At 48.6% G+C, this 26,315-nt stretch overlaps 1 protein-coding gene across 2 annotated transcripts in view; it reads right to left on the reverse strand.

Annotated features, from left to right (window-relative positions):
• Positions 1-26,315, reverse strand: part of SLCO3A1 (solute carrier organic anion transporter family member 3A1) — a 377,208-nt gene that overhangs the window by 283,762 nt on the left and 67,131 nt on the right. For both annotated transcript variants that reach the window (XM_027520729.1, XM_027520728.1), the window contains exon 2: positions 12,116-12,581. In XM_027520729.1, the coding sequence (XP_027376530.1) occupies positions 12,116-12,581 (466 nt within the window). The remainder of the gene's footprint in view (positions 1-12,115; positions 12,582-26,315) is intronic.

The raw sequence follows: 26,315 nt of genomic DNA on the forward strand, positions 1-26,315 counted from the left end.
CAGGAGAAAAGCACTTGAAAAGAGAATGGATACATGTAAATGTACAACTGAATCGGTCTGCTGTGTACCTGAAACCAACACATTAGGTTTTGTTTTTATTGGGGTATAGTTGCTTTACAATGTTGTGTTAGGTTCTGCTGTACAATGAAGTGAATTGGCTAAATGTACACATATATTCCCTCCCTCTCGGACCTTCCTCCCACCGCCTTCTACCCATCTAGGTCACCACAGAGCACCGAGCTGAGCTCCCTATAACACAACACGGTTAATCAACTGCACTCCAATACAGAATAAAATTTTTTTAATTAAAAAGCAATTAAAAGTTCTTATGAGTGTCCTCGAGCCACCAAACGCTTTAGAATCTTCAGATTTTATCTGCCACGTGGGCAAAAACAAGCATGTGCCTACACGCACACACACCACACACACACACGGCTTGGCAAAAATAAATGGCAGAGCTGAACTGGGACTGGAACGTATTCATTTAGTTTATTCATTCCTGACACTATGAAGTCATTAGAGGAAGTAAGGGTAGCTTTGGCGAGCAGAGCGGTGCGAAGCAGCCAGGGTTGGTTATGTTTTTTCCATCCAATAAATAGTACCGCTGAATAAGTTTCATGGGCTCAACACTCTCCTGCCCACATAAGCAATTTGCTATTAAATACTTACTGTTCCTGCACAAAACCTGCCACCAGGTTATTTTTAAATACTTTTACTTTTTTTTTTTTTTCCAGCGGAGGGGGGAGTGGGTAGGGATAAAGTGGAAGGGGCATACTTGTGGCCTCACGGTCTCTATCCTGCATCTTATCTTAAATGTCTATGAAATAAAGAAAGAGAGAACTAAACCAGAACCTTCAACCTAACCCTTTGATTGGATATACAGTTCATTAGTTCTTTAGAGTAAGAACATTATGAGCAGCCAGTGTTTTGATCACCAGCCAGCTGTCTCACATGAGGACTGAAACACCAACCCTGTGGGAAGGTGCTTAGTCAGACCTCAAGAGGACATCGGAGAAGGCAATGGCACCCTACTCCAGTACTCTTGCCTGGAAAATCCAATGGACGGAGGAGCCTGGTAGGCTGCAGTCCATGGGGTCACTAAGAGTTGGACACGACTGAGTGACTTCACTTTCACTTTTCACTTTCATGCATTGGAGAAGGAAATGGCAACCCACTCCAGTGTTCTTGCCTGGAGAATCCCAGGGACGGGGGAGCCTGGTGGGCTTCCGTCTATGGGGCTGCACAGAGTCAGACACGATGGAAGTGACTTAGCAGCAAGAGGACATCAATCCAGTCCAACTCTGATCTGACATGACCAGCATTTAAGCTGCATTAGGCAGGATCCTCTGGAGGAAGAGATGGCAGCCCACTCCAGTGTTCTTGCCTGGAGAATCCCATGGGCAGAGGAGCCTGGCGGGCTACAGTCCATAGGGTCACAAAGAGTCTGACACAACTGAAGTGACTTAGCCCAGGCAGGATCCTGGGGCTTCCTTGGTGGCTCAGTGGTAAAGGCCCTGCCTGCAATGCAGGAGACCCCAGTTCAATCTCTGGGTCGGGAAGATCCCCTGGAGAAGGGCAGAGCAACCCACTCCTATATTCTTGCCTAGAAAATCCCATGGACAGAGAAGCCTGGCTGGCTGCAGTCCACAGGGTCGCAAAGAGTTGGGCATGACTGAAGTGACTAAGCAGCAGCTCACGCGGGATCCTAGTCTACAGCATTTGACTGCAAATGCTGGGAGGGATAATTTATGTGCTCAAGGGGATTCTTGGAGAATGCCAGTTGGAATTCAAGCTTCAGGCATGGCGGGATCCAGGGAGCCCGTGTGCCCTCTCTTATTCCTAGTGGTCTACTTTCCTTTGAGATCAAGTTCAGCTCATGTGAAAACAAAGATGGACATTAGAATCTGTGGGCATACAGAGGTATTAGAGCTTTCAGTCCTGGAAGAGAAATAAGAGATCTCTGTCTACCCCCCACCCAGCCCTCCAGTCCATTTTTCAAACATCATGGTGGACTCTGGTTGTCTCACTCCTGGGGCCAATCATTGCAGACCAGAGTCTTTCTCTGTGTCATGTCTGGCCATGCCTGGACCATCTCTGCTCATCTCTGGCAGTCCATAAGAACCACCCAGAATGGGAGATCCAGTTTCCTAGTGAAAACAATGAGGTTCTAGACAGACCAAAACAACCAACCACAACACAGACTCTTCTGTGAAGCACTGTAACACCAAAGAATTCTCTAGCGATGAAGAACTCACATCCCACTGAAGAGGAAGGTCATTAACCTATAACCCCAAATCTAATAACAGCAAGTCACAACCCTCTACAGAAACCAAACCCTTCATGGTGCCTGCTCTCGCAGAAAGCTCCTGTAGCTGAAAGGAAAAAAGGAAGTCAAGCCAAGACTATCTGAGAAAGGGGAAGTAAAAGGTCAGAAGTAAACTAAAGAAAAGAAGATGCATGTTATTCAGGAAAATACAACACCTCCAAAACTTTCATTGAACCATAATATCTGTGTTACAGTCAAGAGGAAAAATAGTGGAAAGGGGTCTGCTGTCACCCACCAAGCGCAGTAAGAGGCTTGTGGTAAAGAAGTAACGAACAGGAGACTCAGGTGCTTAAGGAAGGAAAATTCCCTTCCGTGCATCTTCATCGTCCCCAGGAATCTTCTCTAGGTCAGCCTGGGCCCTCTCTGGTCTTCCTCTCTGTCTATCAAACACTATGATGCTGTGTTCCCAAACCCCTGAACACGGGACTTCCCTGGTGGTCCAGTGGTTAACACTCCGAGCTTCCACCCTAACACTCTGAACTTCCACGGGTTCAATCCGTTGTCGGGGAACTGAGATCCAGCATGCTGTATGGCTTGGCCGGAAAAAAAAAACTAATTTGAAAAGAAAAAATTAAAATCCCTGAACAAAGATGCTTTCACACACAGAATCAACATCCACAAGCCCCAACCAGCCCTATATAGGATTGGTTTCCCAATGCTCCCTTCAGGGAACCTTCAAGAGGATTCTTCTTCCTCTACCTACAGTCCCTTCCAGGCGGCAATAGTGGTAAAGAACCCGCCTGCCAATGCAGGAGATGTAAGAGATTCGGGTTGGATTCCTGGGTCGGGAAGATCCCCTGGAGGAGGGCATTGCAAGCCCCTCCAGTATTCTTGCCTGGGAAATTCCATGGACAGAAGAGCCTGGCGGGCCACAGTCTGGGGGTGGGTCACAAGAAGTCAGATATGAGTGACCACACACACGTGCATGCAGCAGATGTGGGAGGGGTCAAGACAAGGGCACCAACACTCACTGTGGCCCAAAGTCTCTGTTCATGGCTCCTTATGCCTCCTCACTTACCTTCTGGAAAAAGCCACAGCAAGGCCAAACAGCTAGTTTCCAGCTCCCAGTGAGTCTATCTGAACCAACCTGAGCTTCAGCAAATATGGATGAGGCTACAGTCACAGAAGTATCCATCACCCAAATGTCTACCCAACTCATTCCAGATTTTCTAGCAAAACACGGTACAGTCATCTAACATGATGTTGACTGTTCATGAGACACAAAAAAGTTTTTCATTGGCAGAAAGCAAGTTTACTTCGAGTATGGTCTTAACGAAGTAAAACTAAATACAAAGGGAAAAAAATGGCTGAGGATTCCCTGGTGGTTCAGTGGTTAAGACTATGCCTTCCAATGGAGGGGAGCTGAGTTCAATCCCTGGTCAGGGAACTGGATCCCACATGCCTCAACTAAGGCCTGGCACAGCCAAATAAATATTATAAAAGAAGAAAAATGGCTGGAAGAAAATACATCTAAACATTGACAATTTTCTATAGGGATCTGCTTAAAAATTATTTATATGTACTTATTCTATTTTGTTTTTCCCAATTTTACTAAGACAAGAAAACATTCTTTTAAAAGCTGAACAAATATTAAGAAGCAAATTAAGAAGCAATGTGCTGGAACCCAGAAAGCCATCAATATATCACATTAGGGCAATGGCCATACTCTGGGGTGCCTCTGACTTAATACAAACCAGATCGCCTGCTGCTTGGGGCAGCTGTAGCACTTTCTGCATTTTGAGATGAGCCACAGGAAGGGGTCTGCAGGCAAATAAGAGCCCTGTTGATTTAATTCAGGATGGAGGAGGTTGCTCATCTAAGATCTACTAGATGGATGATACCTGGACTGAAAATCAAGATCCAATCAATCACTCTTATCAAAAGACCTGTCCTTGTATTTAAATAAGTCAATTGCTTTTTCCTGCCTCCTGTTTCTACACCTGGAAATGGAGACAATACATCCACAAAGATGAAGAGGGCAGCGGTTATTGGCCTCCACCATGGCATGATACTTAATATCCAAGCAAAGCCTCGCTTGGTAGATTCCAAGCTCATTTTATTGATAAGGAAACAGGCTCAGGTTAACTGAAAATGTGTCCAAAATCCTGGTGGGCAGGTCAGTGGAGGAGCCAGGACTTGAATCTCAAGAACATCAGAGCCCAAACTCGGAGTCTTGCCCAAGGTCACCCAGGCAGGGAGCATGGCAGTGATCCCATGAATCCTAGGGCATAAATTATGAGCAGCTGAGAATGAATGAGAACTATCCACCAGCCCGGGGAATATGGAAGTGCCAGATAAGAGCCACACACACGTCTCCTAGCAAGTTGCTGAAACACACTAAAAATGGCATGTGACCAGTCACTGGGGAGAAGGAATGGATGGAATCCAGCCAAAACAAATTGACTGGTTTTACAGTGTCATTTATTTACAAAAATAGAAATTAACAAGGGGAGCTTCAATATCAGTGAAGCTGCAAGAATATAACGAGCTGTGCTTGCTCCCACAAGGGATGGCTTTTTAATTATTTTTTCAGATGAACTGCAATCACAGTGTATTTGATCCATACCCGACCCACACTCTTTGGAGAGTTAAAACACATTTTACCCAATGTCAAGTTAAAATAAAAACTCATCAGAGGCAAAATAACACTGGACTCCCAGGGCTCGGAAGAGAAATTTAGTTCTCTTTGGTTGCTGCCTGATATTAGTGACCTTTGTGCTAAAAAAACACTTGGCAGATGAAATCTGAGAATAATTCTCTTTGCATCATTAACTGGAACGTGGAGGGCTCCGGCGGGTTTCAACAGAAGTGGTAAACAAAGAAAATGTGACACATTGGTGTCTCACAGATGTGCCTCCCAACTGGAGGAACCACTCTGTGTGTTCAGGTACCCTGCAAGGATCCCATTCTTGGGAATGAACAAGCCCTTCACAAAGAATCCGTTTCCTCCAGTCGACTCCCACTCTACGTATAGCCTTCTCTCTATCTCTGCATCTTCCCGTGTGTGTGTGTGTGTGTGTGTGTGTGTGAGAAACACACACGACTCAGAATGATCTGGTTTCATCTTAATCCCATTCTGCAATCTTTCCTTTTAGTAAAATTATTTATGCATTTCTTTTTGGCTGTGCTGGGTCTTCATTCCTCTGCACGGGCCTTCTCTAGTTGTGGCAAGCAGGGGCTACTCTCTGACCGTGTAGGGGCTTCTCACTGCAGTGGCTTCTCTTGTGCTGGAGCATGGGCTCTCGGCATGCACACCTCCATATCTGCAGCACTCGGATGGGCTCAGTAATTATGGCTCTCAGGCTTTGTTGCTCTGAGGCATGTGGCATCTTCCCAGACTGGGGATCAAACCCCTGTGCCCTGTCCTGGCAGGCGGAGTCTTATCCACTGGACCAGCAGGGGAGTCCCCATTCTGCGTTTTTAAAACATCATCATCCACATGTAATAAAATCGCACAGAACTGTACACAGGCACACATAGAAACACACAAATCTCTGTACATAATACTGAAAATCTGAATACACCCCACGGATTATACGCATGTTCACACCCCCGTTTTGATACTGTACTACAGTGATGCGAGATGGCATCACGGGGAGAAACTGGATGGGTGTACAGAGAACTTCCATGCGTTTTGCAACAGCTTGTGATTCTGTAATTGTTGCAAAATAAAAAGTTTTTTTAAAAAAACTACATTCTCAAATAATTCCTTGATTACTGGGAACCAAACAAACATGACAATGAAGTTCTTTATAGAGAAGTTAGGACGAAAGGGGCAGACGTCCTGTCCCCCTGGCTCCTGTTATGAGTTGAATCATGCCCCGCCCCACCCATTCATAGGTTGAAGCCTTAACCCCCAGTTACTCAGCACGTGACTCATGTGCAAATAGGGCCTTAAAGAGGGAGCTGAGGTTACATGAGATCATATGGGTGAATCCTACCTCAATCTGACTGGTGATCTTGGAAGGGGAGGAAATCAGGACACAGCGATACCAGACCTGTGAGCACACAGGAGGACAACCACGTGCAGACACAGGAGGAGAAGCCGGCATCTGCAAGCCAAGCGAGGTGGCCTCCGAGGGAGCCGGCGCCGACACCAGGGTCTTGGACTTGCAGCTTCCATAACTGTGAGAAAATAAATCTTCCGCTGCTTACGCCAGGGGTCCCCAACCTCCAGGATCTAGTGCTGATGATCTGAGGTGGAACTAATGCAATCATAATATTTCTGTTTCTTATTTATCATTATATTTATATTACTTAACTTACTTATATGTTTGTATTTATCATTATATCTATATATTATTCTATCCTAAAGGAAATCAGTCCTGACTATTTATTGGAAGGACTGATGTTGAAGCTGAAACTCCAATACTTTGGCCACCTGATGCAATGAGCTGACTCACTGGAAAAGACCCTGATGTTGGGAAGGATTGAGGGCAGGAGGAGAAGGGGACGACAGAGGATGAGATGGTTGGATGGCATCACTGACTCAATGGACATGAGTTTGAGTAAACTCCAGGAGTTGGTGATGGACAGGGAGGCCTGGCGTGCTGCAGTACATGGGGCTGCAAAGAGTTGGACATGACTGAGTGACTGAACTGAACTGATTATTCTATTAATATTTCTATTATTAAAGTACACAATCAATGTAAGGCATTTGAATCATTTTGAAACCACCCTCCCCCAACTGGGTTGGCAGAAAAATTGTCTTCCAGAAAACCAGTCCCTGGTGCTAAGAAAAAAGTTTGGGGACCACTGGTTTAAGCCACTCAGTCTGTGGTGTTACATAACACAGCCCTAGCAAAGCAATACAGCACCCAAAGCCTGCATGCCCCGTTCACCTGGTTCTGCCCCAGAGTAACAAGCCCTCCAGCCTTGGCATCATCCCTCATAAAGAGGGAAACAGTGGCTGAATGTAGGAGGAAACCGAATCAAGTAAGGAACAGAGGTCCTAGCACAGAAGACCCACGTTTCAGGTGCCCTTCCCTGCCCATGCGAGGCTGGCACTCAGCCAGCTGTGGGGCGACCAAACAGGGAAGAGGGATCCCCACTTCCCAAAGTGGACCCAAAGGGCAGACCAGAGCCAGCGCACAGAACGTTGTAAGAAGACAGATTTCCAACACGACGCAAGGGCAATTTCCCCGTGGTGATCATGGTTCCGATGGAATGAACAGCCAAGTGAGAGTATGCTGTCCACAGTTCTGGAGAGAGGTGCGGGGAACACGGAATCCTCCAGCTCTAATCTGCACCCATTGATACTCAGAGCACCATGGAACAGGGCAAAAGTCCTTCCAGACCCCGGACGTGCACTGTTAGTCAGGACTCCTGTCTCTCTCCTCCCAACTCTGTATTCTGCTTTCACACCCATCCCCCATTCCAATTGCATCTCTGCCTTTGGATTTGAGACACCCAGCTCTCTTCTCACTTTCCGGGCACCTCTGATTTTTCCCTAAGAGAGGCTTCAGGCTCTCTTAGGGAAATGCCCTCACATGCTCCTGACTCCCTGGAGCATCCCCCAGCCCTCTGTCCCCTGCCCCACCCACCTCAGCCCTGTCCCAGATATACCAAAACAAAGGCCACTCTCAGATCCTGTGCTCAGCCCCATTCATTATCTTAGGCAAGTTACTTAACCTTTCAGAATCACAGTTCACTTGTCTGCTTTGTTTTATAAGAGCAAAACTTAAAAAAAAAAAAATGCATGTTCAACGATAGAGGGCATTTAATATTATGGTACAGATCCACAAGGGAATATGATGTATGCAGAAAGATCATCATTGAAGAAGATTGAATGACACAGGGAAATGTTCAAGAAATATTGAGAGAGAAATACAGTAGCAAAATATGTTTATGATAAAAACCTCTTTTGTGTGGAGAAAAGCATAACAATGCAGAAAAGGAGGATTTATAAACATAAAGCTACGAGTAATTATTCTTAAATGATTCTTTTTCTATACTTTTCACAGTGAACATGTAATACTTTTCAACTAGAAATAAAGTTATTAAAAAAAACAAACAAACCTTACCACTCTCCTTTGGAGCCTTTTCCTTCCCAAAGGGAAAAAAAAAAAACAAGGCACCAACCGATTGACATAGCAACCTAATGAAAGGAGCCGGCGAGTCCATTCCATTAGCCTACTTACTCTTGCCTACAATGCAACAGGCTGTGTCTGAACTCGGAGAAACAGAGTAGCTGAGAAAGCTGAGCTCGTGGAAGGTCAGAACATGCATGAGTAGTAGGAGCAGCTCCCAGAGGTTGGCTGGTGGACCCCACTCACGCCCCCATCTCACACAGTCCCCCTGCCACTCTGCTCCATCAGTCCCTCTGGGTAGAAAGCGCCACGTGCCACCCCCGGGTGACCCTCCGGCTGGGCCGTGAGGCTTGGCTCCACACTGTGTGGTCCTGAGAAGTCTGCCAGCAGAGCGGTGTCCCCATTCATCAGGTTTTGTCCCCCGGTAATGAGTTCCCCTGGCTCCCTCCCCAGGCTGGGCAGGAGCGGCCGCAGAATGGTGCCAGCCCTAGAAGCCCCTTGTGAATGACCATCAAGGAATCCGGGAGTTTGGCAGTAATTCAGCCTCAAGAGGCTGGAGCAAACAGTCACTTGGGTGGAAAATATCAGCTTGATTCGAGAGGGAAGGCTTCCCTTTCCCCTTGGCTGTAGGGGGTCTAGGTCATGGCTGTGGATGTGCTGACGGCACCCAGCTGGTGACTCACGATACAGGTGACCCATCGTGAGTCACCAATGCAGAAGCGTACTGATGCAGAAACACAGGATTTCATGTAACCAAAAAGCTAAGAGGAGTTATTCAAGGGGTAGGACTTGTCACCAGTGGCCTGTGGCTGGATCGACACTGACACCCCTGGGGAAGCAGCAGCCGTGAACTGCCTGTGCTTCACACGTGCACGGTTTAAAACCCTTTCAATCCCAGTTCACACTCACATGTCAGGCCTGTGATCAGATGGCTGGCCATGGGCCTCTCTCAATCAGGTCCGCAGGGGCAGAACCAAGGGGCAGAACCAAGGGGCACACAGGCTACTCCACCCTGACAGGTGACAGGCATCCATTGACACCTACCTCCCAGGGCTGGCCAGTCCCTTCAGACTGTCCTCCTGCAGGGAGTTAAGACGTCATAATTCATACCTATTCCATTCGGTCAGCTCCCCTAAATACTTCCCGAAGCCAAATTAAACGGCTTCAGAAACTAGCTCCCTCTTACAAGAGATAAACGCCAAAACAGTCCCATGGTCACAAACATGTTTTATGACTTGTACGGTAAACGATCGGATCAGTTATGCTCTGCATATGCATGGCCTTCTTAAATTGTTCCTGGAGAATTCCAACCATGCAGGGAACAAAAGGCCACCTACGGAGGCCAATCTGTGCAGAAGCTTGCTCTCTGTTGCTCAAAATACAGACCCAAGAAACCAGCTCAGAAGCACTCAGGAAGGCCTGCTCACAGCCCTGGACTGTCATGTCTTGGAATCTGGCCAGACGCCACCAAGCTGCCCACGCACCACGCAGACACACTCCCGACTCTGGGAATGCTAAACTGTTAGAGAGGAAAAGGAGGCCTAGCTAGAAATCTGGTTGAGACGTTCCTCCTACTAGAGAGTCACTGTAAATCCCAGAGAAAAAGTCTCAGAACGAGAGAAGGGCTGTGCCTGCTACAATAGCCCAAGCTTAGACCTCTTACAAAACCGAAAGGAGTCCATATCCTAAGCTTGACCTATGAACCAGGCCCCATTAGTGCTGGAAAATGCCTGACTCATCAGGGTAATGGGGAAGGCAATGGCACCCCACTCCAGTACTCTTGCCTGGAAAATCCCATGGACAGAGGAGCCTGGTGGGCTGCAGTCCATGGGGTCGCTAAGGGTCGGACATGACTGAGCGACTTCACTTTGACTTTTCACTTTCACGCATTGGAGAAGGAAATGGCAACCCACTTCAGTGTTCTTGCCTGGAGAATCCCAGGGATGGGGTCGCACAGAGTCAGACACGACTGAAGCGACTTAGCAGCAGCAGCATCAGGGTAAACTTCCAAAAGAGGACGCTGAGCGTGCAAGCTCCAGGCGTGGGCTCCAAGCAGAGGTCATCCACCTCACCTGTGGCTTCAGGAGAGATGCCAGGGAGACATTTTTCTACTTGATTTTATCATGAGACACAAGAGCTCAGTGTTTCGCTACCCTTTTCCTTCCCTGGGCTCTGATTTATCTACTTGCTGTTACTGCTTCCAAAATCTCTCTATGCTGGGGTACCAGAATGGTATCAGTCAAGTCAGAGTCCAGTGGCCCGGGTGGACCCGAGGAGACTGTTTTGGCTATAGGCTGTGGCCCATTCCCTGGCCTGCAGCAGACTCATATTGGAGGGGTTTTCACTGAAGCCTTAAAAGCATCAAAATGCAAATGATTTCCTTAGACCCCTCTCCCCACTGAGCCCACCTCCAGACACAATTACGGAAACCCCTAAGCACAGGGTGGAGGGACTAGCCATCAATCCTGTGTATTCCACAGGTAGGCTGTGACCAGGCCCACAAGCTCTCCACCCTTTTAGGGGGAGATGCATACTCTCCACCTTTCTACTCTAGAGCCTGTTCACAGAGGGTTAAGACATACGACGTATGCATTCAATAGAGTCATCTACCTCACAGGTAGGACATGAAGTCACCGAGGACAATCAGCATTCAGGGGGTAACTGCCTTGAACCCTCCTGTCTCAGACAGCCTGGGCAGTGTATGGGGGAAACTTGGCAGGTAGGAGGCTTTTTGATGAATTCTGTGCAAGTTCTAGTTTAACCTAAACCTCCATATTGTAATTAACTTTATGCTCCAAGGCACACTGCTTTCGGGAGGCACAGAGCTTCTACAGGTGTTGGTAATTTATTTTACTTTCTTCCCAAAGCTTAAGCACTCAGTGACTGGGGTCAAATCATAGAAGCTAACAGATGGTGGGAGGCAAAATTAAATGCAGTAAACAAGAAAACGGAGATGCTCGGCAGGCCGGCCCTTGCCCTACAAATGACCATGCAATAGTGCCCAGAAGCAGTGACTGAGAAGCCCATTTGCTGTAAGTGTAATTCAACCCCTGGATGTTTCTTAACCCCAACGCTGGCAGATGGTTTCCATCCTTCCAGTATAAAATAACAGAAGTAGCACAAAACAAATTTTTTCAAAAGTTCACATGTACCTTATTTCGTCCCCAATATCCGGTTCTAGTAAATAACCCCATTACAGCGGAAAAAAATTTACATACACACACAAAGTTACCAACTTTGAATAATACCAAATGCTGGGCATTTGCAATCACTTTTATCTTTGAGCTTCAATAAGACAATGACCAGGAGGTCATTTTGATGATTAAAAACAGGGGTTTCTAATGTGCAGACCCCCAAGGATTCCTCGGTGGCAAATACCAGGCCGCCCAAAGTCCAAACACACACACACAAAGGCAGATAAATATATATATTTAAAACTGCCCCCAATCTCCTCCTCCCTCTTCCCAGGCTTTTGATACTCATGCGCAGCAGAAGTCAAATTCTGCTGCACACTGGAGTCACCTGGGGAGCTCTTTAAAAAATTACAAGTCCAGGCTGCACCCCAAAGACCCCCAGAATTTTCTGGGGTGTGCAATTCAGGCATCAGCATTTTCCCCAAACACCCCCAGTCTGAGAATGAAAGCTCCTGACGAAACTTAAAGCTCTAGGGCCCAAATTTCCTTCCTCTGTTCACACGCCCTGGCCCCCTACACAGCCACAAAGGGAACCGCGGCCCCTCGGGCGCTGGCGCAACACCTACCTATGTAGAGCGAGGAGTCCTTCCTCCGCACGTGGTCGTCGATGTAGGAGACGCCCAGGGGCTGCACGGGGGTAGCACCGATGCCCAGGAGCACCTGGGCCCCAATGAGCAGCAAGTACATCATGTTGGTGGCGGTCCGGCTGCGGCAGATGAGGTCCGGGTCGGGGCCCTGGTCCCCGCCCGAGCCGTTGGCAGCGCAGACGTCGCGGCCCTCGGCGCCCCAGCGGATCTCGCCCGCTTCGTACTTGTACTGGTGGGTCAGGAACTCAGGCAGCGCTGACAGCAGTGCCCCCAGTGCCATGACGATGCCGCCGCAGCCAATGAGGCGTGGCCGGTGCCCGCGCGCCCCGAAGTAGCTCACGAAGAGGATGAGCGCCAGGTTCCCGATCTCGAAGCTGCTGGCGATCACGCCCACGTCGGCACTCTGCAGGTTGAACCTCCGCTCCAGGGTGGTGAGGACGCTCACCTGTGGGGTGCAGAACGCAGTCTCAAGGCCCGTGCTGATGGAAAGCCCCCCGGGAGGCCCCCTTCCCGCAGCGCAGCGCACCTGCGCATCCTAAACCCTCCCACCGAGCCTGTAGGTTTGCCTTGTTTTGACCACCTGTGCCAAGTGCTTCCGGAGAAGGCGATGGCACCCCACTCCAGTACTCTTGCCTGGGGAATCCCATGGACAGAGGAGCCTGGTGGGCTGCAGTCCATGGGGTCGCTAAGAGTCAGACATGACTGAGCGACTTCACTTTCACTTTCACGCATTGGAGAAGGAAATAGCAACCCACTCCAGTGTTCTTGCCTGGAGAGTCCCAGGGACCGGGGAGCCTGGTGGGCTGCCGTCTATGGGGTCGCACAGAGTCGGACAAAACTGAAGCGATTTAGCAGCAGCAGCAGCAGCCAAGTGCTTTACACCTTGAGTCCAAAAACCGTCTACTCGGTATGCTAACTGTTCATTCCTGGAGGCTCAGACGGTAAAGAATCTGCCTGCGATGCAGGAGACCTGGGTTCGATCCCTGGGTCGGGAAGATCCCTGGGGGAGGAAACGGCTACCCACTCCAGTATTCTTGCCTGGAGAATTCCATTGACAGAGGAGCCTGGCAGGCTACAGTCCAGAGGGGTTCGACAGAGTCGGATACGACTGAGCGACTAACATTAACATTAACCCTAATTAAATGGTTAAAGAATTAACTTTCCCATGGGTAAAGAAGTTTTCTTGGCATCTGTTTCCATCCTGCAAGATTCTGCCTCTAGGCATAAGAACCACCTCCCCCATCCCACAGCCGCCCCGTTTAGGGCTTGTGAAAGTGCAAGTCGCTCAGTCGTGTCAGACTCTTTGTGACCCCAATAAACTATACAGTCCATGGAATTCTCCAGGCCAGAATATTGGAGTGGGTAGCCTTTCCTTTCTGCAGGAGTCGGGTGAAAGTCTTAAAAGGCACATCTTTCACAGACTGTCTCCCAACTACATCTTATCTCTCAAGTCCATGCTGGAGGTATAGGACTCTTGGGCTTTTTACCAGGAGGTAATTAGCAAAGCATATTGAAGGAAATAAAATTACAAAGAGAAAAAAACCTGGGGTAGGCAAAATGGACAAGCCAGATTAGCTCAGTAGGATAATCATTAGCTCTTCACTTCCTTCTGGAAATTTCCAAACACTGGACATTTCTCTCAAGGCCATCAGGTAAATATTTTCCTGACTGTTCTGTGCACTCCAGCTGTATTGAGTTTCCTTGGGTCAAACAGTTTGATGACTTTCCCCACCTTTGCATCCCTGTCTGCCCCTCATTTGTTTAACAAATATCTACTGAATATCTGCTGTTGGCTTCACAATGCCCAGGACACAAAAGACAGAAACAGGAGGACAGGACTCAGTGCTCTGTGGTGACCTGAATGGGAAGGGAATCCAAAAAGGGGATATGTGTATCCATATAGCTGATTCACCCCGTACAGCAGAGACTAACAGCATTGTAAAGCAACTATACTCCAACAAAAATAGAAACAAAGGAAACAGGAGGAAGGGATGACACCTGGCCTCAAGAAGCCCCCCTAGCAGGAAGGTAGACGTGTGTGCTGGGTACAAGCTACATTCATGATGCAAAATCACATAGGAGGGTGAAGAGGAGATGCATTATTTTAGGGTTCCTTCAGAGAAAATGCAAACAGCCTCCCTGTCCTGCGGTGTGCAGTTTCCACACAGGGTATTATCAGCCGTACAGGAGTCCCTGTCATGGGAGCCCTAGTTGGGCAGGGAAGAACACTCCAGGCAAAAGCAACTGGGTGAGCAGATGCCGGGTGGCATGACTGCATGATGGAATGGAACATATGGAGTGGAAAGGTAGGTTGGTAAACAGACTACGGAGTCACAGAAGCCACCCTAGAGGAATCAGACAATCCCAGGCAGTGTGGTGAAAAGAATGCAGAGCCTGGAGCGAGGGGCAGCTGGCTGGAATCCCACCTAGGATCTCCTTAATTAGCTTCAGGACTTTGATCAAGTTACTTAACCTCTTCAAGCCTTGATTTCTTTGGAACAGGAATAATAATGCCTACCAGGCAGGATGGATGTGAAGATTAGACACAGCAGTATGAAAAGTCCATTAGCACAGAGTAGCCTTTCCCTACATGTCCGGAGAGTGTCCAGAGAGGCGGGGAAGAGGGGTGCAGAACTAAAGCTCGGGGACCATCTGTGACTCTCAATCACCTTGGGCAAAGGCACCCCATGCTTTCACTGTCCCGTCTGTAAAATGGGGATAAGGGTGATGCCTCTGAGAGCTGGTGCCAGGAGTAAACACTTGTATGAATAAATGCTAGGTAAGGGCCATCCGCAACCATGGTCACCATTTATCCTTGGGGCTGCCCAGGTGGCGCTAGTGGTAAAGAACCCACCTGCCAATGCAGGAAGACGTAGGAGATGCGGGTTTGATCCCTGGGTTGGGAAGATCCTCTGGAAGAGGGCATGGCAACCCACTTCAGTAGTCTTGCCTGGAGAATCCCATGGACAGAGGAGCCTGGAAGGCTACAGTCCATAGGGTCGCAAAGAGCTGGACGTGGCTGGGGTGACTTAGTGTGCAGCACGCACATGTTGGGACCAGCAAAGCGCTAAAAACACGAGGGTGACTCAGGTGTGGTCGGCGTGTGGAGGATGGATTGAATGGGGACTGCAGAAGTAAACCCCAGCAGAAAAAGAGGCTGGGCTACTTGTTATTGAGACAAGGGAGAAGAAAAGGTCAGTACCGTGGCAATGGAAATGAACAAGAATATCTGAGAAGTGTCCTAGAGGCAGAATAACATCTTTAGGGAGAGTGGGCTGCCTCTGAGTGCTTGAGCATGTGCTGCTAAGGGAGGAATAAGAGTCAGTGGCTCTAGCCTTCCTCCAAATGTCTAAATATGTGCACAGGTGTCAGCATCCCATATGCACAGCCTCTCTGCAATGTCCACACACATACACACCTGTGCTTGTTAACATACCTGCATTCCACCCGCATCCAACCTTTTCCGCACCAGGGACTGGTTTTGTGGAAGGGCTGGGGGCATGGCTTCAGGATGATTCAAGCACATCACATTTATTATGCACTTCATTTCTATTATTACATCAGCTCCACCTCAGATCAGCTGTCATTAGATCCCAGAGGCTGGGGGGCCCCTGCTCTATGCTATTTACCTTTATTATTAAAAAAAAACACAACAGTAGCCCAGACATTCCTGTTAGCCTCCTTTCAACCCCACACATTTAAAAAGACTCCTTTAGCCCAGGGGTTTCCAATGCTACCTTCAGATTGGATGCACCCAGGAAGCACTTAGATATTTTAGATGCCAGGTCCCTCTGTGAGTTTCCAAGCCAGGGAGCTGGGATTTTGTTAAAGCCCTCTGGATGCTTCTACCTGGGTTAGCACAGCACCAAGGCAACGACACAAACTACCACAGCCTTTCTGTCAGCCCTGGGCCTGGGGTGTGCCCTGCAGAGCAGGGCCCAGGACTGTGCAGGTCCCTGTTCATGACCAAGGACAGGACAGCTGTGTCGCCCTCCTTCATCAGCATTCCGATTCTGATTCCTGTTTCTGTTGTCTTTCTACTCAAATCAAGGCCAGCTCACAACTCGTGCAGCTTGAGCTATAAGTTAGATTGTTTTTCAAGCACCAAGTAGTGGCCATGGTCGAGAAAAGAAGTTTCATGATTCCTGGTCTCATTAAAATGGCTCTCAAATGCGCCCAGAGATCTTGGCCAAAGATATGGACGAGTGAAAAGGAAGGTTTCATTTAGCCCCTTCTTTCCTTTGTAACGGGCTTCCCAGGTGGCTCAGTGGTAAGGAATCTGCCTACCAATGCAAGAGACACAGGTTTGATCCCTGATCCGGAAAGATCCCACATGCCACCGAGCAACTAAGCTGGTGGGCCACGACTATGGAGCCTGGGAGCTGCCACAGCTGAGCCCATGCACCCTGGAGCCCGTGCTCTGCAACGAGAGGCCACCGCAGTGAGAAGCCCGTGCACTGCAATCAGAGAGCACTCCCCACTCATCGCAGCTAGAGAAAAAGCCCGCACAGCAACCAAGACCCAGCACAGCCACAAATTTAAAAATTAACTAAAATAATAGAAGGCAGTAACAGAAGTGGACATGTGTGGGCAGCATCTCCTGGGTGGCCCTCGAGCAGGCTGGCGGGTCTGCAGCCTGGTGACCTCCAGCTGGGGAGGAGAGGGCAATAGCCGTTGGGAGGAAGGACAGGCAGGCATGAGCAGAAAGTGTAATCCGTTTCTGCCATGAGGCTTTGTGACATCGTCCCTGGGAGCAGATCTGAAATGTGAGTGCCACTCCGTTCTAGCAGGTGTGCCCTGTCATAACACATCACACAGGCATGGACGATAATGATGACATAGGGTGGCAAGGCGAGAGGCAGCTGTGGGCCAAACAAAAAAGAACCTGCTCTTCTAGAGCACGCAGGGGCCCATGCCTGTGACTCTTGTCCTGCCTCAAACCTGCTCCTTGCAGAGCGACCCACAGGGGAGACAGTAGGAGGGGAAACACTGGCCGAAACCATCCACCCTGGCCAGGCACCACAGCGACCCTCTGCATGAGTTACCTTGCAACAGGAGGTCCTGGCAAGGAACACCGGACCAATGAGCCACTACCAAGAGGAAGAATTCCAGAAGGTCCCACACATCCTACCCACCTCTCAGGATCCTCCTCACCAGAACCTATCCTGGCTGAGGGCTGCACGAAAGACCCTGAGTCAGAATGAGGGGCCAGAGACAACCTGGAAACTAACCCCATCACCATGGAACCTGAGACAGGGAGCCGCGTGGCAGGGCAGTTCTCCTGAGTTCCCTTACCTCCTGCTCGCCACCTGGGCGCCCCTCCCCAATAAAGTCTCTTGCTCTGTCAGCACGTGTGTCTCCTAGGACAATTCATGTCCAAGTGTTAGACAAGAGCCCTCTCTCCAGTCCTGGAAGGGGGCCCCCACTCCTGCAAGAATAGGAGTAGTAGGGTCCTGACCTCCTTGACCCTGTGACCTCTTCAAAGCTTCACGGACACCTCTTTGAATCTAGAGTTAAGCTACACAGATATTCTGAAAAGATACTTTGTGGCCCAATTATGTCAGAGGCTAATGTCTTCACTTATTTAAACCATAATTTGGAGAAGTTCAACTAATTAAGTATGCACGAGGCCATAAACCCACTTGTGGCTCATAGGTGGCAATGAATAATCCAACAATGAGGAAGATGCCTGCCAGCAGCGATGGCTGTCTCTACTTAACAGCTAACAGGACTGATGGCAATGTCTTGATAATTAGAGGTGAAGGAAGCTCCAGGAGGAAAAGAGGAGGTGTCCTCACCCTGCACTAAGTAGATATAAAGTGATTATTAAAGGAACACAATATTTATCAGGTTTCTGCTATCCCAATTTAAAAACAAAAAAATACACTTGAATTTCAGAATATCCTGGAGCACTGGTTAAAAATATAGATTCCCAAATCCTGAGATGAGGCCCAGGAGTCTGAGGTTTTATAAAAAAAAACCCTGGGTTGGGGTGGTAAATCTCTGGTGCCCAGCGTGGGGGACGTATGAACACCACCGACACTCCAAGTGTCCCACACACGTGAAAGTGAAAAGTGAAAGTGTTAGTTGCTTAGTCAAGTCTGACTCTTTGCAACCCCACGGACTGTAGCCTGCTGGGCTCCTCTGTTCATGGGGTTCTAAAGACAAGAATGCTGGAGTGGGTTGCCATTTCCTTCTCCAGGGATTTTCCTTCTTCCGACACAGGGATTGAACCTGTGTCTCCCGCATTGCAGGCAAATTCTTTTCTTCCCTGTGTGGACAGGGAAGCCTGTCCACACAGATACTTACCATCAATAGAGAGCAACAGTTCTCAACCTTCATTAGGAGCAAAACCACCCGGAGGGTATGGGACTGCTGGAGCCCAAGCTCAGAGTCACCTCTGACTCAGAGCATCTGGGATGCATCTGGGAATTTACATTTCTAACTAGCTCCCAAATGATGTGGATACTGCTGATCTGTGGACCAGACTTTGGAAATACTGCTCCACTGGGCTCTCCATCCTCAGTAAGCCTGTCTCCCCTCAAGATTAAAAAGCTTGCTTTTTGTGGCTGTTGTTTAGTCACTAAGTCATGTCCCACTCTTTGTGACCCCATGGACTTCAGCCTGCCAGACTCCTCTGTCCATGGGATTCTGGACAAGAATACTGGAGTGGGTTACCATTTCCTCCTCTGGGGGATCTTCCCAACCCAGGGAGTGAACCTGCATCTCCTGTTTGGCAGGTGGATTCTTTACCATTGAGCCACCAGGGAAGCCCCCGCTTTTTTTTAAAGAGATGCCAATTGAAAGCCCTCCCTCACTTCTGGCTCACATCCAGTCTCTCCTCCTCCTGTGGGAAAGCTGGGTTGCATGTGGGGAGGCTCACCTCTTAGGGAGTCTGGGGTGCACACTGGCGGGCACTTGCCCCATGCAGGGAGCCCAGCCCCAAAGGGAGACCTTCAGCTTCCCTGGGTTATGAGGGTATGTCCAGCTTCCCATGGTCAGAGGAGCCTGGCGGGCTGCAGTCCATGGGGTCGCAAAGAGTAGTCAGAAATGCCCTGAGACAGGAGACCATGGACAGATGGGTCTTTTCTCACCTCTGAAAGGGCCAGTTTTACCAGGGGGTCACGGAACACGCAGACGAGCTCCTGGAGCAGTAGCTGAAGCTCAGGCTTGCCTGCGTGAGCCCTCCCCCAACCTGTCCATTTTCTTATTCTGGAGTAGGGGGTGGGGACTAGACTAGAATCACCTGGAAAACACACCAGCACTGCCCCCTACCCCACCCCCACAGGGACTGAGATATAATGTGTGAGGCCGGGGCCCAGGAGGGAGTCTGTGAAAGCTCCCAGGTGATGCTAATACACAGGCAGGTGGGGGAGTGTGCGTGGATGCCAGGGCCCAAGTGCAGGGTGCTCACAACAGCGCGCCCTGGTCCTATGGGGTGGAGCACCGGGGCCTCCAACTCAAATCTGGCTTTGACAGCACTTGGCCACGTGGATCTTTCTGCGCTGTCTCCACACCTGTGCAGCAAGGCTAACAATAAGAGCACCATGAGGTCAGGATTCACCGCCACTGGTACCCACATCCATGGTGTGCATGCACCATGTGACTTCCAAATAGAGCCACACAGAAAGCCTGCTTGGGGTGGGAAGTACAAGGAACATGACTAAGGCTGAGAAGGAATCCCTGCCCTGTGGGGGTTTAAGACCTGGGGGAGAGGAGAAAGAAAGGGTCCTAACAACACAGCTGGCCTTGTAGGGCCATGCATTAGAGTGGCAGGAGGTTCAAGGGATATGAGAACACACCTCTGGCTGCAAGTGGAGGAAGATCGATCTGGGATGCAACAAGAATAAGTTGGATTTTAATACATGGGCGATGGGAGGGGGGCGTGGTGAGGCACAGTTTTCTAAGAGTGAAGATCAGTGCGGTGGGGGAGGCACTGAGGAGGGCGAGCTCAGACCAGCCTGGGGGAAAGGGAGCAGGACACCATGGTCCCTCCCCGCCGTGTCCTCAGCCTGCCTCTGTCTGTAGAAAAGCTTTAGCCAAAGAATAAGTCCAATCAGAGAAGTGAGAAAATGCAGAAGCAAAGACGAACAGGTAAAGGAGACCAAATAATAATGGCTTAGTCCGTAAGTGGGGATACCCTGATGGCTCAGATGGTAAAGAATCTGCCTGCAATGCAGGAGACCCGGGTTAGCTCCCTGGGTTGGGAAGATCCCCTGGAGAAGGAAAGGCAAAGGTCTTCAGTTCCTTCTCAAGGGCTGTAGATAATATTCTGAACCATATCTTGTGAGCTGTCTAATGGATACTGAAACCCCCGCCACATGGAAAGAGTTAACTGCATGATGACCAGACTGTAGCTATGACATGAGCTGCCACAATTCCAAGAACTGGCCTCGAGGAAATGAGAACAAGCTAACCCTGGAAATGAAGACTAACTGCACTTAAAACAATCAAGATGATGCTGGTCAGACCACGGATGGCAACTGCCAGGTGACTGTCAGAACTGACTGTGCTGTTTCTGCAGGTAGCCCCCTCCCTCAGCCTATAAAAAAGCCTTTGATTGTTGGTAGGGTGGGGGGGCGGGAATCGGCCTTTGAACAGGCATCCACCCCCTACCACTACCCTCAGTTGCTGGCATCCACAATAAAACAAACTTTCCTTTCCACCAACCTGACCTCTTTATCGGCTTTTGAGTGACAACCAGGTGGACCCCACTTTCAGTTACAAGAGCCCTGTGGGGAGATGAAACAGCCTTGAAGACCAGGCTGAGGTTGATCTGGAGGTCACTGGGGAGCCAAGGGAGGTTCTTGAGCAGGAGCCATCCCTCGGAGACACTATCCTGGCAGCAGGGCGTGGGATGGAGGGAGGAAAAACTGCCCTGGCGATGATTTCAGCGGTGCTGGAGAGAAGTGAGGCTTCCGCAGGCACGCGCTGTCAGGCCCACAGAGAAGGGCGCCGATGTGGGGTGTCTCGGGAGCAAACAGCAGCAGAGCCACAGCTGACAGTCTGGGTCCAGGAAGATGGGGCCCAGGAGGAACTCGGGGAGTCTCTCCAGCTCAATCTGGAGCCCACATGAGGGCTGAGAAGGGTGGGGAGAGCCCACAAGTACAGAGAAGCTACACCTGGAAGCCCTTCTACTCCAAGGGGCACAGGACACTACAGTCCAGCAACCGTGCCCCCCGGGGAGTGTGAGCTGTACTTGCAAACCACATGCCCAGCAGCGGGGCCCGGTGATGCTGAGAGCAGACGCAGAAACAGTCTGGCTGTCAACCTCACGTTAAACCGCAGTCAAAGAAAGGCCCCGAGCTCCTGAACAGGGATGAGCACTTCTTCCATGAAGAACCAGGTAGTAAATATTTTCAGCATCTGGACCATTCAGTCTCTATAGCGACTCTTCTACTCTGCCATCTGAGTGCCCAAGCAGCATCCCTGGGCAGTATGTAACTGATGGCTACAGCTGCATTCCAAGAAAACTTTATTAATGAAAATAAGCTATGGCTGGACTTGGTCTCAGGCCACAGATTGCCAAAATCCTGCTGGCTTCTCCACCATCCAGTACGGGAAACTGCCTTATTTCCGCGTCTGGCAATAACAATGCTGGCCGTTTACAACAAGCTTGCAAAGTGCTCCTGCTGCTGACATGGAAAAGCCGTTCTCGGCACAACTTCAATGCAAGTTTGTTTTCTAAGCCTGTGGAAGGAATTTTCAAGCCCATATCAATTGCTTGTCTGATGGGCCAGGATGTGTCTCACAGCAAAGGCAGGAAGGGGCCCAACCTCAAAAGCTCGGACAGTGTCTCCCTACGACGAAGCAGCAGCATTAAGTGCATCAGGTGAGGAGGCACGTTGCGTGGTTCTGTTTTCACCTGAACAGCAGCTCCTTGGAGTGAGTCATTTAGGGCACAGGGGAAATAGCACACACAAGGTAGTGACTTGTGAATTCCAGGATCTGAGGTTTGCAGAACCAGGTATCAGAGGACAGCACAACAGTGAGCCCTGGAATTGCCCTGGTGGCAGACAGACTGCCCACCCGCCTCATGGGTCAGCCAGGGAAGACAAACAGCCAATGTTGCTTTATTACTTCTTTTTTAATGCTGCCTTTAAAAAAAGTATGTATTTGGCTATGCCAGGTGTTAGTTGTGGCACAAGGGATCTGTGATCTTCCTTGCAGCACGCAAACCCTTATTTGCGACATGCAGGATCTAGTTCCCTGCCTGGGGATTGAACTCGGGCCCCTTGCATTGGGAGTGTGGAGTCTTAGTCACTGGGCCACCAGGGAAGCCCTATGTCACTTTATTTCTGATGGGATGAATTAGCCCCTTTTATGGCCACATAATAAATGGGTGTAAATTTACAACAATAAAATTCTTTAAAAAAAAAAAAACAGAATAAGAATTACACAGAGAAACTGTGGTGCAGACATGCCTCTGGCCTCCAGCCCATGCCACAGGCATCAGCATGTTTTGGAAAAGGATGAGAAGAAGGGTGGATGGAAGACATGAGGGATTTTGAAATGGTCATGCATTTAACACGCCTGCAACCCCCCTTTCCTGGTCTGTAATACAGAGGTGATGATTAATCCTTTAAATCTTGCCATATGGTCAAAATGAGAAGGAAACATGCTGTACAATGTGACTGTGACTGCAGTTATGCCTGAGGTTGCGAATGTGCAACACGGCCGTACCTTTCCTAGAAGCAGCATCCGCCAGCCCTCTCTGCACCTGGGTCTTTAATAAGAGACCATCGCTTTCCTCTGATCACTCTGTCTGAGACCCAGAGTAGTGGATCCTCTTTCCTTAGAAAGACCTCACTCACCTGTGTCTCTAAGACTTCCTCTGTCTTCTGCATTATTTGCATCTTTTTCAGACCATTTCCCCCCCTAGTCCCTGTTTCTTGCTTTCTCTCTTCTCCTGCTTACATTTTCTCCTAAATAGCCCTAAAGTACAACAGAGGCATCTTTTTTTTAAATTCTTTATATTTAGTGAAATCTTATGTTCACTTAATTCTAAGAGAATGTGTCATATTTTATGATCCTATTCTTTAAAAAAAAAAAAAAAAAACTCTAAATTTGCTTCCTACTTATGAGTTTCACCATTGATTTTTCTCTATAGCTCAGTGGTCCACTGCAGAAAAACAAGGGTTTTCTGTCCCTACTGGGCACAGATAATAGAATTTTCTTTCACTCAGTGACTGAGCTATAAACGTATTACCAGAAATCTTTTGCATCAGTCCTGACTATTATTAATAGTCTGTGTTTAGTACCTTTCACAGGACTTGAGACGATTCTTTGAATTCACAATTTATGTGGTGCCAGGTCTCTTTTATTAGAGAAACTTCAAGAACAATATAAGTTAAATGATTTCCTTAACAAGAATTACATTCAACAAAAAAGTATAGAGGACCAGTCTTAAGAGAGAGATTTCCATCTGATACACTAACGATGTACACACACACATACTCCCCAGACAGAGCCGTGTTCACTGAATCAGACTCACTACATGCCCTAGGGCCTGTGCTTAGTGTTAGATGGACTGAAAACCCCAGACAGAGTAGCTGGGCCAGGTTCTAATCTCAGGGCTGCAGATGCCCTTAACCAGCTCATAGTATAATAGACAACTATGAAGATAGCTATCACAAACAGCCAAGAGAGCTGCTCACTGCCAGAATAAAGAGAAGCACGGTCAGTACCCAAAGAAGCACTCAAGTTTGTACCCAGGCACGTGGGAGGAATGTGGCCTCCAGGCGGGGTACCTTCCGGAATGGGGGGAAGATTCATTACAACCCAAAGAACACTTATTATTTACTTATCCAGGGATGGTCTTGCAGGCTCTATTGACATAGTGATTATTCATGATGATTATACATGATGATTCCAGGAGGTGGGTCATATCATTATCCAGTTTTACAGATGAGAAAGCTGAGGCTGGAGAAGATGACTGTCCCACTGATGGCCATGCAGCTGGTGAGCAGAGGGGCCAGGACTGATGCCCAGTCCCACTGACTCCACACTTGAGTGACTGAGTACTAGGCTCCCTGCCGGGGGGAGGCACCCCTGACCTTGGTGGAGAAGGCTACCGGGCTCTGTCAGCTAAGCCTGCTGTTTAAAAAAATGTGGAAGAAAGTGAGTGTTAGTCACTGAGTACTGTCTGACTCTTTGTGACCCTGTGGACTGTAGCCCGCCAGGCTCCACTGTCCATGGGATTCTCCAGGCAAGAATACTGCAGTGGGTAGCCATTCCCTCTTCCAGGGGATCTTCTCCACCCAGGGATCAAACCTGGGTCTCCTGTATTGCAGGCAGATTTTATTTTTTACCATCTGAGCCACCAGGGAAGCCATCCCCCCCAACCCCCAGCCAAATGGAGTTACTGTTAAAAGCTGTGCAGGGAGGGACTTCCCCAGTAGTCCAGTGGCTAAGACTTTAGGCTCCCAAAGCAGGGGGCTTAAGTTCGATTCCTGATCAGGGAAATAGATTCTGCATGCCACAACTAAGAGTTTGTATGCCGCAACTAAAGATTCCATATGCTGTAACAGAGATCAAAGATGCCGAGTGCCACAACTAAGACTCAGTGCAGCCAAAGAAAGAAAACTGTCTAAAAAGCATATAAAATACATAACCAGTGCAAGTTTGATGTATGACACAGAGCACTCAAAGTCGGGGCTCTGTGACAACCTGGAGGGGTGGGGTAGGGAGGGAGGTGGGAGGGGGGTTCAGGAGGGAAGGGACACATGTACATCTATAGCCAATTCATACTGATGTATGGCAAAAAAATCATCACAATACTGTAAAGTAATTATCTTCCAGTTTAAATAAATACGTGTTTTTTTTTAAAGCTATGTAGGAAGGAAAAACATTATGAAGTCATAGAAATTTTAAAAATTCTGGATTAACAAAGATAAATAGATTTCTTTACAAAACTATGAGAGATCCCCCAAAGGTAATATTCATTGTTAATTATCCATTGAGATATATAGTTTCTGAAACTGCTGACTGTGGAGGCCTTCTTTTTTCAAATACTGTGAATCCCTTGAGAAAATATATATGTACTTTCAGAAACACTAGGATAAAGCTGATATGAGAAACGGTTTTCATTAAGTACTAGAAAAAGCTCTGCTTTCCCTAGGAACTAATTTTATCGTTTCCCATCCCTGTCCCTCCAGGAACCTCCAACCAAAGACTATTAAACAGGAAAGAGTATAACTGTATTTCCCTTTTTGCTTTGCATACCAGGAATCTCTTGACTCAAGTCTGCAGCCATGCTAGAGCAATAACAGTGGGCCACCTGATGCAAAGAGCCGACTCACTGGAAAAGACCCTGATGCTGAGAAAGACTGAGGGCGAGAAGAGAAAGGGCCAACAGAGGATGAGATGTTTGGATGGCATCGCCAACTCAGTAGACATGAATTTGAGCAAATTCCAGGAGATAGTGAAGGACAGGGAAGCCTGGCATGCTGCATTCCATGGACTTGCATTCCATGGAGCTGCAAAGAGTTGGACACGACTGAGTGACTGAACAACATCAACAACAATGCCAGAGCTATGCTTAAGCATTTCTTTTTCTGCCTGGTCTCCTGGTTTTACTTGTAATCCCACAGGAGTAGGCTACACATGAACTGCTTCTACCAGGACAGTGTACAAAGTCATTACTTATAAATTCCTTAAGAGCAAACCACCAGACAGGTAAGGTTAAGTCCTGACTACCAAGATAATCTACTTACACCTAATTATATTCTCTCTCAGCAATGAACCACCCAAATAAGCTGATAAGAAAATAATACGGTTGCCAAAGCCTGTGTATCCAGGCGTAACATAAACAGGGGTCAGAACAAAACACTGCTTGCTCATGTGCATTAAAAAAGCTTCCAGAAGACTCGGATATAGTCCAGTTTTGGTGTCAGAGCAATGAAGGAAAGAGTTCATCTTCTCCAGCCTGCTCACACCAGCTCACTGTTCAAATCCTGTTACAGATCCTTCAACTGCCATTTCAGTGCATCTCAGGTACAGCGCACCCTCAAGTTTCACTGGGAACACACGTTCATGGATGGAGGGAATGACAGACGTTCCTGCCAAAATGGATGCTGAAGATGACCTAGCCACCGCCCCCTGCCCCGCCTCCAGCACTTTACTGGGAGGACCCAGGAGACCAGAGCAGAGGCATAGTTAGTCCAGGATCACACGCCTA

Source organism: Bos indicus x Bos taurus, chromosome 21, assembly GCF_003369695.1.
Source record: "Bos indicus x Bos taurus breed Angus x Brahman F1 hybrid chromosome 21, Bos_hybrid_MaternalHap_v2.0, whole genome shotgun sequence".
NCBI lineage: Eukaryota > Metazoa > Chordata > Mammalia > Artiodactyla > Bovidae > Bos > Bos indicus x Bos taurus.